At 42.8% G+C, this 12782-nt stretch overlaps 1 protein-coding gene across 1 annotated transcript in view; it reads left to right on the top strand.

Moving 5' to 3' along the window:
- Positions 1-12782, top strand: part of KIF11 (kinesin family member 11) — a 59359-nt gene that overhangs the window by 27854 nt on the left and 18723 nt on the right. Inside the window, exons 10-16 of the mRNA XM_040361796.1 lie at positions 936-1031; positions 1118-1206; positions 2102-2189; positions 4342-4530; positions 6038-6245; positions 7404-7576; positions 10385-10510. Of these exons, the coding sequence (XP_040217730.1) occupies positions 936-1031; positions 1118-1206; positions 2102-2189; positions 4342-4530; positions 6038-6245; positions 7404-7576; positions 10385-10510 (969 nt within the window). The remainder of the gene's footprint in view (positions 1-935; positions 1032-1117; positions 1207-2101; positions 2190-4341; positions 4531-6037; positions 6246-7403; positions 7577-10384; positions 10511-12782) is intronic.

Genomic DNA, 12782 nt, shown 5'->3' with positions numbered 1-12782 from the left:
TTCCCCAAAAAAGTGCGCTTGTAAGACCACTGCGCAAATACGGTGTGACAAAGTATTGCAACAATACTCTTTAAAAAGGCGTATTTGGCAAGTACGGAATCGCATTATATGTAAAATATGCAAAGTGGTTGGAGGGAAGCTTCAAAATGGCAAAGATGTTTTCATTACAAATTATGTGAGCAGACTGCGGTTCCTCTTTTAATTAACCTGCCACTGGAGGAAATAGTAAATCGAGTACGATCTTCTAAACAGTCCTCTGTCAAGATCAGGCAGGTCCGCTCTATACCTCTCCCATAGTCTATTCATCCTAGTGGAGTCTACACTCAATAGGCTGAGGTAGAGGAAGAAATAGAGGTTTGGAAAAGGACTCCTGAGAGAAAAGATCCCCAAAATGGTCCATGGCTAAAGTTGGAGGGTCAGAAAATTGGGCCCGAGCTGCGTGTCGCAGTTGGAAGTAGTGAATGTACAGCCAACAATGTAATCCAGGGAAGGGGGAGCAGGGGGCCCACAGGGAAGGGGGAGCAGGGGGCCCACAGGGAAGGGGGAGCAGGGGGCCCACAGGGAAGGGGGAGCAGGGGGCCCACAGGGAAGGGGGAGCAGGGGGCCCACAGGGAAGGGGGAGCAGGGGGCCCACAGGGAAAGAGCCCACAGGGAAGGGGAGCAGTGGGCCCATAGGGAAGGGGAGCAGTGGGCCCACAGGGAAGGGGAGCAGTGGGCCCACAGGGAAGGGGAGCAGTGGGCCCACAGGGAAAGAGCCCACAGGGGAGCAGGGGGCCCACGGGAAAGGGGGAGCAGGGGGCCCACAGGAAATGTGTCTCGCAAGGTTTTCACACCAAAACAGGCCTATAATTGGGGTTGGGTAAAATATAGAAATGCGAAAAAGATTGGTATTTCCCCACAAAGGACAATATGTAAATAATTGTGCATTATTGCAGGAAACGGTGAGCACTTTGGAATATGCCAACCGAGCGAAGAGCATCATGAACAAGCCTGAAGTTAACCAGAAACTGACCAAACGGGCACTGATCAAGGTAATGTCTCCCATTTGACATACTGCCGTGTTGGAACCATCTGTGCCATGACCATTGCTGTATTGACCGTATGCATTTCTTTTTAGGAATACACAGAGGAGATTGAACGGTTAAAGAGGGACCTTGCTGTAGCCAGAGAGAAGAATGGAGTCTACCTCTCCAGTGAAAACTATGAGTATGTGTTTAGATTTTACAAGCGTTTAACACTCGGCTCACACATAGGCTATTTTCCTTGTTGGAAAGTAATGTTCATATGTAGTGTAGAATGAGCTGGCTTGCTCATAATCATTTCAGAGAAACTGCTTGTATCATTGAAACAGCGTGCATTGATGTGAACCCACCACCAGACCAGCATCTAGGTAATCACTAGGTGGCTGCATTTCATTGTGGACATTTGTAAATAAGTTTTAAAGCATTTTTTACCTTTTTAAAATGTGACAGAAAAAAAGTGTGAAAAAAATATTTATATGGAGATAGATAGATAGATTATATATATATCTATCTATCTATCTATCTATCTATCTATCTATCTATCTATATCTATATATATATATATATATATATATATATATATATATATATATCTATATCTATATACATATATATACATATACACACACCAGATCAAAGCAGCCTGAAATTTCTGTCGGAGGTTGCTAAAATAGATTAGCAGGGAGCTGGCCCTGTTAACAAAACACCTCTGAGAGTCTCTGCCTATCTGAAAAATGGGGGTGTGTGCCTTTTTCTTCAATCATCAATTTTGGCTATCTTGGCTGTATGCCCAGACATCACACTCTGTGTTAAACAGGAAGAGAAAATCTCCTAACAGATCTGAACTTTCTAAACCGTATATAAATGTGAAGACAGCAGATATACATATAAAACCTATGTAGGGAAATTTGGTTCATCCTTGTGTATTATCTGAGGCTGTTCACTTCACTGGGTGTATGGAGGGTTTACTTCCATTTTAAAGATTGAGTTTGGAATCCATGCATTCAGCTTTAAAAATACTTGGGTTATATAAATGAGAATGCATATGCTGACAATTTTTTTTTTTTTTTTTTTAACAGAGAGCTTCAAGTGAAAATAGTAAATCAAGAAGAACAAATCACTGACTATATGGAAAAGATTGCCGCCATGGAGGAGGAGCTGAAGAGGGTATTTTTATTCTTATTTCCCTGCAAAAATTTGATAATTTTATGTAAATAAAGGTGTTGCTCTAGTAAACGGGCACCAATACACAACCAATCACATCCTTTAATGCAGTGTTTCCCAACTCCAGTCCTCAAGGCACACCAACAGGTCATGTTTTCAGGATTTCCCTCAGATGAAACGGCTGTGGTAATCACTAAGGCAGTGAAACTGATCAAATCACCTGTGCAAAATAATGGAAAGCCTGAAAACATGACCTGTTGGTGTGCCTTGAGGACTGGAGTTGGGAAACACTGCTTTAATGTAGACCAAGGATATGCAATTAGCGGACCTCCAGCTGTTGCAAAACTACAAGTCCCATCATGCCTCTGACTCTGGTGTCATGCTTGTGGCTGTCAGAGTCTTGCTATGCCTCATGGGAATTGTAGTTCTGCAACAGCTGGAGGCCCGCTAATTGCATATCCCCGATGTAGACAATGAAAATACCCACTAGTGAAAAAAGTTCACTCTGCATACATTTGGAGTGTAAATAAGTGTAGATAAATGTGTCCAGAAAAAAGTCCAACTTGTGATCCCACACCAAACAGAATGTCCACTACCAATGGTGTCGCACATACAAGATTGGGAAAAATCTTCAACTCTTGCGGCACCTCTGTATTTGTCGTGATGAGTTTACTTCAAAGTGCCTTTTGTGGGCCCTTTGTATTTTCAATATTGACAATACAATTCTTAAACCCCCCCCCCCCCAAAAATTACTACCGCAAAAATTCATTGATAACGTGCATGTGTTCTATAACTTAAAAAAAAACATTGGCGCTGCTAGAGCATGCATACAAATGTATTCACCCTTCTCTATTCTCAAGTCTACAATTGGGTCCCTGTGTGAGGTGAAACGCGTAGGAGTGGTATGGTTGTCTGTCTCCATTGTATTCAATGAAGCTTGTTAAAGCACCTGATTTTATATGGTTGTTGCAGCTGCACTATAATTATGGAAAGCATTTCAATACTGAAACATGCTCTGTATTATTGATATATATAAAAAAATAAGGTCAAGAGACGGGACAAATGCTGCAATCCATTTACTTGAAAAAAGTACAAACTTGTTATCTGCCAAAGTTCTACTGCGCAGTTACGAATATCGCTGTTCTTTCTAAGGCTAGTCAGGCTGTGTGTATTTTAATTTTTTATATATATATATATTAGGGCTGTTACTGATCAAAATTTTTCTGTTCGATTAATCGTTTTTTTTTTAATCAATTAATCGACTAATTTCGATTAATTATAATGCACATACAGATCCAACTACCTTTAGCTGATCTCCTTGCAGGCTGATTGCCAGTGCAGCTACCAACCACTGAAAAAATGGATAGCAGGATACAAAAAACACACAAAGGCAGCGCTCGATGGGAATAGCATTAAAACTTTTATAGTCTTCAAGTAGGTAACCAAATAAATATTGCACTGGAGATAAAATCGATGTAGCTACATAAACTGTAAAAATGGTGCGAGTTATACCAAACGGTACCAAAAGCAGTCATAAAAACATGTAGCTAAGTATGATACTGGTATAAAAATGTGTACAACGATACCACTGCTGAATCCAGATGAGGAGAGGTTAACATCAGTCCATAGGCATGTAGATGTCCCATGAAGGGAACTATCACATCTCCCAGTGGATGGCTGTAGAATCCCAGGTTGATAGAGGGAAGTGTAACAGCCCTTGTGTGTGGCAGATAGTAAGGTCCCGCTGGCATGCAGATATGAAGGCACGGCAAAGGAGTCCTTCAGATGGACACGGCAAGCCCCACCGGTGTCCGTGACGTTACTGGATCTCCGAGGGAACTCCCTGAAGGCCCAGAAGCCGGCGGAGAGGTGAGTACCAATCAAAAGATTTTGATCGATCAAAAAAATTAAAGATTAATCGATTAATTAAAAGTTCATTTGCACAGCCCTAATGTGTGTGTGTGTGTGTGTGTATATATATATATATATATATATATATTTATATATATATATATATATATATATATATATATTTTAGTTCTAATAACAAATCATGACTATGACTTAAGTTTTTGAGATTTTTAGAATGTTGAAGTTTTTCTGTGTGATGCTCCAACTAACCTACAGCATATTTACCGACTTTATTCTTTGACAGGCGACTGAGCTGTTCTCAGAGAGTAAGAAGGAGTTGGAGGAGTGTAGCACGGTTCTGCAGTATAAGGAGAAGGAGCTGGAGGAAACCCACAAGAACCTACAGGAATCTAAGTTGCGTCTTTCCGAGGAGGAGTTTGTGGTGACCGCTCTGGAGTCCACAGAGAAGAATCTTCATAATACTGCTAACAAGGTATGACGGTGACGCCTGCAAACATGCGCATGGGAATCGCCGTCACAGCATTTGGATGTACAGCATATTCAGTCTTAACTCCAATTTAGAGCAGAGCGCATGAAATGGTGACGTCACTGGCTGCAAAACACGTGAATCTCTCCTAAACGGTGCACGTTCAGGAGATATATTTTTATCTGTCTGTATGCTTAGAATAAAGCTTACCATAAAGTACCATTAACGGCAACTCCCATGCAAAGTCCACAAAGTTGACCGGTCAAAGATAGAAGCTCCTTCAGCGGTGAGAGTGCCGCTGAAGGGCTTCGTTTTCAGGCAAGTCCATCGTAAGGTGCTAGTATGCGATGCGTACTAGCACATTATGACTTCAAATACCTGGTGCCCGATTATTTTTTTGGTAGCAGTTTACTAACGCTTTAGTTCTAATGTGTTTTTGAAATGTCAAACATGGAACAAGGTTTAGAGGCAGATCCACGTAGCGCGGCGCATTCCTCCGTCCGGCGTAGCGTATCTCTGATACGCTACGCCGCCGTAACTTTTTTTTTTTTGTTGTATCCTGAAAGAATTTCCGCCGTAACTTACGGCGGCGTAGCGTAACTTAGGCGGCGTAAGGGCGCGCAATTCAAATGTATGTGATGGGGGCGTGTTTTATGTAAATACTTGACTTGATGTAAATGACGTTTTTTTTCAACTGCGCATGCGCCGTCCGTGGGGGTATCCCAGTGCGCATGCTCGAAATTTAACCGGAACAAGCCAATGCTTACGATGGTGACGTAATTCTACGCAAAGCCCTATTTGCAAACGACTTACGCAAACGACGTAACAATTTTAAAATTCGACGCGGGAACGACGGCCATACTTAACATAGGATACGCCTCCTATAGCAGGGGTAACTATACGCCGAAAAAAGCCTTACGGAAACGACGTAAAAAAATGCGCTGGGACGTACGTTCGTGGATCGCCGTATCTAGCTAATTTGCATATTCGACGCGGAATTCGACGGAAACGCCACCTAGCGGCCAGCGTAAATATGCACCTACGATCCGACGGCGTACTAAGACGTACGCCTGTCGGATCGATCCCTCATTCAGTCGTATCTTGTTTTGTGTATACAAAACAAAGATACGACGGGGTAACTTTGAAATTACGCGGCGTATCCATAGATAAGCCGGCGTAATTGGTTTGTGGATCTGGCCCTAGTGTATAGCAACTTAATTTTTTTGTGGGGGTTATTTTTATTTTTATTTTTTAATGGAGTATTTTAAATTTTTTGAGTTTGTCTACTATTTGGGAAAACTTCCCTTCATGTTCTTCAGATGCAACAGAAAATTTAAAAAAAAATTGCCGTATGGATAACAATAAAAGGTAAAGAGTGAATTTCCCTAATGGAGGCACAGACCGCTATAAAAAGTGACAGGGGGTCTAACCTAAGTGAAAACATTAAAATGTACACAAGGCTGAAATCCATTAAAACTTATTGGAACATTTTTTTTTTTCTTCCGTCTTCTAGTTGCTGGTCACAGTCCAGGAATCCACTGAACATGTTTCTGGCCTCCATGCCAAATTGGATCGCAAAAAGGCCGTAGATCAACATAATGCTCTGGTCCATGAAAGCTTTGCAGAGCAGATGAATAAAAGGTTTCAAAGGATTCAGAAATCTGTGGAAGATTGCAGTGTAAAGCATCAGGGGATGCAGGATTTCTATATCTGCTCTGTAGGTAAGAATCTGCCTAGGTGTGTATGTGTTTTAAATAAAATGTCGTGCATATTGAAAATGACAAAACTAAAATGTTGTTTAACCACTTGCTTACTGGGCACATAAACCCCCTTCGTTCCCAGGCGAAATTTCAGCTTCCGGCACTGCGTCGCTTTAACTGACATTTGCGCGGTCGTGCGACGTGGCTCCCAAACAAAATTGACGTCCTTTTTTTCCCACAAATAGAGTTTTATTTGGGTGGTATTTGATCACCTCTGCGGTTTTTATTGTTTGCGCTATAAACAAAAAAAGAGCGACGATTTAAAAAAAAAAAAATTTTTTTTTACTTGTTGCTATAATAAATATCCCATTTAAAAAAAAAAAATATATTTTTTTTTTCTCAGTTAAGGCCGATACGTATTTTTCGACGTATTTGTGAAAAAAAAAACTCAATAAGCGACTGGTTTGCGCAAAAGTTATAGCGCCTAGAAAATGGGGAACAGAATTGTTTTTTTTTTTTCTTTTTTTTTTTTTTTTTTTTTTTTTACTAGTAATGGCGGCGATCTGCGACTTTTATTGGGACTGCGATATTGCGACGGACGTATCTGACACTTTTGACACAATTTTGGGACCATTCACATTTATACAGCGATCAGTGCTATAAAAATGCACTAATTACTGTATACATGTGACTGGCAGGGAAGGGGTTAACACTAGGGGGTGAGGAAGGGGTTAAATGTGTAGCCTGGGTGTGTTCTAACTGTGTGGGGGGAGGGGGGTGACTGGGGGAGGTGACCGATGCTGTGTCCCTATGTACAAGAGACACAGATCGGTCTCCTCTCTAACAGCTCGTGGAGCTCTGTGTTTACACACAGAGCTCCACGTCCCTGCTGTCACCGACGATCGCGTGTACCAGGCGGACATCGCGGCCGTCAGGTACACGCATCGTCTCCCCAGCAATGCGGCGGCACAGTGGTTGCCCGCCGCGCGCCCCCCAGTGGCGCGCACGGATAATGCTTTCAAAAGACGTCCACTTGGCACCTGAGAACCGCGCTGTTGATGTCTTTTGTCAATAGCGCGGGTCTCAAGTGGTTAAAAACCATTTTAGATGATTGATGGCAGTTGCTCCGATGAACAGAAAATTCTATAATTTTTGTACTTTAAATTTGTTTTCTGGCAGATACTCACTTGGCTGCACTGTCTTCAGCATCAAATGCCACCACCTCCGCTGTGTCCACATCCTTTGCTACTATTGCTGAAACGGTGTCAAGACAAGTGACTCAGAGTACCGAAGAAATATTAAAGCAGGAGGGTCTGTCATCTCAAGCAAGGGAAGATCTGCAAAAACGAATGGTAAGTTAGAAGAAGAAAAGTAGTTTTACCGACTCTAGCATCAAAAGGGTATTCCTTCAAAATGTGTCTAGAAGGTATTTAAAGCGTAGCCACCCAAAAACATTCCATCTAAATGGATCTTTGGATTTTGATGGCATTTAAAAATCTGGTCTGTCTTTTTTTTTTTTTTTTCTTCTTTTTTTTCTTGTAACCTGAAGATGCAAGAGAAAATATCTCTTAACCAGTTGTCGCCAGAACAAGTGCTCATTTGGAAGATTTAAAGACAATACCAAAAAATAGAGGGTGATTCTACCCTTTGGGTACACTCTACAGTAAAAATGAGAGGGTGGATTTACCCCATGGGTACACTATGCAATAACATTTTTACAAAGTATTCCATACTCTAGCCCAGGGGTGCCCAATTTTTTTATAGAGCGAGGGCCACTTAAGAAACTTGGTAACCAGTCAAGGGCCACAATGAGCGGAGCGGGCGGATGACAGGTTACTGCTACTCTATAGGCCCTCTGATCCGCCCAGATGAAAGGGGACAAATTCCCTTCTGTTTTTCGGATTGGAGGTAGGCGGGCGTAAACAAACATCTGTTTCTTTATAGAGGTGAATTGAGGGTCCCATTTGGTCGGGCTGATCATGTGAAAAGGGCCCAATACTGCTTTCACACTGATGTGCTGCAGTTTACCCACACCGCGTAGTGCACCTGTGTCTATCTTGCGGGTTAGCTGAACTTTGCCATAGACACCACCTATGGCAAAATCCAGCGCTGTAGAGTAAGCATCAGCCTTTGGACTCTGCTCCACAGCCACTTTCTTCCTCTACCACCAGCTTCATTCACAACACGGATGCTGTGGTATGGCGGGCCGGCAACCTGCAATCTGGGCTTGCCAACCCACCATTCCAGAGCAGGAGGTCACGGGCCACATCAGAGGGCTCCGCGGGCCACATGTGGCCCCCGGGCCACTGGTTGGCCACCCCTGCTCTAGCCAAATGTAAAACATTTCCTATGCATATACAAAAAATATCAGATATAATCCTAAAATCACTCTAATCCCAGCGCTCAATGGTGTAATCAAATGTAACAATGTTTATAAGGTATATAGCAGCTATTATAAAATCAACAATTACTAAAAAATATGTGTTATCAGAGGAAAACTGAATAAAACATTAACAGCGCTTTTTGGTCACTACCGTGACTCATGAGTTCAAAAAAATCTCATAACCTAAATGGGCTGATAAAAAAGCTCTCAGGGTCAAAACACTTGTTTGGCAGCTCCTATCAGTCTCTTTACATGAACAGCTCAGTCAAAAAACCAAACTGTGTGTGTGATGAAGTGTCAATTCACATATCACTGCTGAAGCAGAAAATGTAGATAAAATCTTCTCCAAGCACTACAGGACTGTATGCTTCACACTGCTATCCTTCCCCTATAGGTAATGTACTCACCAGATATTAGGTGAAAGACAGCATAATAAATACTGGATCTCAGCTCGTCTCCTCAAAGAACTGGATGAATGTCAGCTGTGATGGGATCCTGGTGTTGAATCACTCTGCTACAGCTTGTCTCTCTGCAGTTGTAAAGAGGTGTTTCCCGGGTAGTAACAAACTTTGAATCTGCCCACGATACCAAATTCACACTGACTGTGGATGAGTTTTATGATGAAAATGGGAAGAAGTTGGAGACTATTCAGGGAGACAGTGTCTTTCCGGTCCTCTTATTGCCACTGGGTTGTGATGGTGTGGAGCATACACACTAGTGATTGTAAAGGATGTGGAACCCCATTCTCCATTCTTTATAATACTTGTCCTGCCTTGTTATAGGTACATATTGCTGTGGTCCAGCACCGTAGGTGGGGGGCAGGGATTTCCTGCTTGCTTGTCCTGCATTCCAACCTCCTCAATGGAGAATGGGGTTCCACATCCTTTACAATCACTAGTGTGTATGCTCCACACCATCACAACCCAGTGGCAATAAGAGGACCGGAAAGACACTGTCTCCCTGAATAGTCTCCAACTTCTTCCCATTTTCATCATAAAACTCATCCACAGTCAGTGTGAATTTGGTATCGTGGGCAGATTCAAAGTTTGTTACTACCCGGGAAACACCTCTTTACAACTGCAGAGAGACAAGCTGTAGCAGAGTGATTCAACACCAGGATCCCATCACAGCTGACATTCATCCAGTTCTTTGAGGAGACGAGCTGAGATCCAGTATTTATTATGCTGTCTTTCACCTAATATCTGGTGAGTACATTACCTATAGGGGAAGGATAGCAGTGTGAAGCATACAGTCCTGTAGTGCTTGGAGAAGATTTTATCTACATTTTCTGCTTCAGCAGTGATATGTGAATTGACACTTCATCACACACACAGTTTGGTTTTTTGACTGAGCTGTTCATGTAAAGAGACTGATAGGAGCTGCCAAACAAGTGTTTTGACCCTGAGAGCTTTTTTATCAGCCCATTTAGGTTATGAGATTTTTTTGAACTCATGAGTCACGGTAGTGACCAAAAAGCGCTGTTAATGTTTTATTCAGTTTTCCTCTGATAACACATATTTTTTAGTAATTTCCTATGCATACACAACTACAATCTTTTGAGTCAAAATACTACTACTGGTCATGTATAGAGAATGTAAGCTGTGCTAATGTGAAGGTTCTCCAGTAGATATCCGTTCAAATGAAGCCAAACCTACTTTAATGCCGTATTACTAGAATTCATTGATCCGTTACTCTCTCTCTGTTTTCATTGTGTGATTTATTGCTGCCTCGCTGGTGTCCTTTTTTCTCTTTAACTTATTTTTGTTTCCCCTGTCAGGCTGAACTCCGTTCAACACTACAGAACGCCCTCACAGCAGACTTGCTGCCAGTTGTTACCTCGGTTTTGAATCTCAATTCTAACTTGAATCAATGCTTGCAAAATTTCTTTGGTGTTGCAGACAAGGCAAGTTCATTTCCACCTCTAACCATTACCGTATAAGCCGAGGTACCTAATTTTACCCCAAAAAACTGGGAAAACGTATTTACTAGGGCTAGGGTGAGAATGCAGCAGCCACTGTAAGCAGGGTCAACAATGCCCATTTGCACGCCTCACTGTGCCCATTGCCACCTCACTATGCCCGAGTCAGTGTACCTGAAATTTTTACAGGCTGCGGGCATCCATTCATTGTTTAAAAGTCGCAGTCTCTTGGTCCCGTTCCGTGATTGGCGTTTCCCAGCAGCCTATCACAGATGTCTTCTCATCCTCGGACTCTGTTTCCCAGCAGACACTGTGTTCAGTGTTCCGCCTATCACGGACGTTCTCTTGTCCGAGGATGAAAAGACGTCCGTGATTGGCGGAACACTGAACACAGTGTCTGCTGGGCAACGAGGATGAGAAGACATCTGTGATTGGCGAAACACTGAACACAGTGTCTGCGGGGAAAAGCCTATCACGGAAGGGACCAGGAGGAAGCCGCAACTTTTAAACAATGGACGCTCTCGGCCCTTCAGGTACACTGACTCGAGTATAAGCCGAGCGGGGTATTTTCAGCCCTAAAAAAAGGGCTGAAAACTCGGCTTATACTCAAGTATATACGGTATTACTACAAGATTTGTTCCTTTTTAAAATGTTCATAGACAGTCTTTATTAGTCGCCATCTGAGGAACTGCTTGGCCCCAGAGGTTCTTCCCAGACTTTGTCTTTTCTGAAAATGTGAAATACCATACTAGTGACCCCGCAATGGGGATAAAACTTTTTGCGGAAGGGAGTTTAACAAAACACGTGGCCACTCATTAAAATTAGAAGAAAAGAGGTTTAACCTTCAACTGCGTAGAGGGTTCTTTACTGTAAGAGTGACAAGGATGTGGAATTCCCTTCCACAGGCGGTGGTTTCAGCGGGGACAATCGATGGCTTCAAGAAATTATTAGATAAGCACCTGAACGACCACAACATACAGGGATATACAATGTAATATTGACATATATTCACACACATAGGTTGGACTTTTTTTTTTTTTTTTTCCTCCCCCCAACCTCACCTACTATAAAACGATGTAATGTTTTATGCTGACTAATCATAAGAGTCAATTTTCACTGTAGCAGTTTGATAAAAAGGCAAACTGCACACAAATGACAGGGAAAAGTCTGTATTCAGTTTCCATTTCATGCATTTCTGTTGGTTGCCGTTTAAAGCTGAGGTTCTCACAAAAAGTGAACCTCTGCTTTTCCGAACCCTCCGGTGTCACTTTTGGCACCTTCCAGGGGGGAGGGGGTGCAGATACCTGTCTAAGACCGCTATTTGCACCCACTTCCGGGCATAGATATCTGCAGATAATCTATGCCACTTCCTGTCCTCCCTGCTGTCTTCTGGGAGAAAGAAGACAGGAGGGAGCATTTGGATTGTGCAGCGCCACTTGCGCATGCGCAGTAGGGAAACTGGGAAGTGAAGCAGCGCTAGCGAAGATGGTGGCGGCAGCATCCGAGGCACTGTTCGGCCTCGGGTGCCGACATTGTGGGCTCCCTGGACAGGTAAGTGTTCTTGGTAAAATTCGGCAGCTTAAAAAAAAAAGCTGGAACACCGCTTTAAGTCAGCAACTACAGTATTTGTACCTGTTGACTTTTATTTTATTTTTTTATTATTTTCTTCTAGGGTGAATTCCAGCCAGTTATTCATACTGGCCCAGATTCACAAAGGACTTACGACGGCGCAGCGCCATGTATGCCGTCGCAAGTCCTAATCTGGGCCGTTGTATCTATGCGACTGATTCTTAGAATCAGTTACGCATAGATATCCATTAGATCCGACTGGCGTAAGTCTCTTACGCCGTCGGATCTAAACTGCAATTTTTTTTTTGCCCGCTAGGTGGCGCTTCCATCGATTTCCCCGTTGAGTATGCAAATTAGCTAGATACGCAAATTCCCAAACGTACGCGCGGCCGACGCAGTAAAGTTACAACGTTTACGTTAGGCTTTTCCCTGCGTAAAGTTGCCCCTGCTATATGAGGCGCAGCCAATGTTAAGTATGGCCGTCGTTCCCGCGTCAAAATTTTAAAAAGTTACGTCGTTTGCGCAAATCGTCCGTGAATGGGGCTGGACGTCATTTACTTTCACTTCGAAACCAATGACGTCCTTGCGACGTCATTTGGAGCAATGCACACTAAGATATTTTAGGGACGGCGCACGCGCTTCATTTAAATGATACACGTCTCCTACCCGCCGAATTTAAATTCTGCCG

This window comes from Rana temporaria, chromosome 8 (assembly GCF_905171775.1).
Source record: "Rana temporaria chromosome 8, aRanTem1.1, whole genome shotgun sequence".
Lineage (NCBI taxonomy): Eukaryota > Metazoa > Chordata > Amphibia > Anura > Ranidae > Rana > Rana temporaria.
Note: the sequence above shows the minus strand (reverse complement) of the source record. Positions and strands in the feature narration are given on the sequence as shown.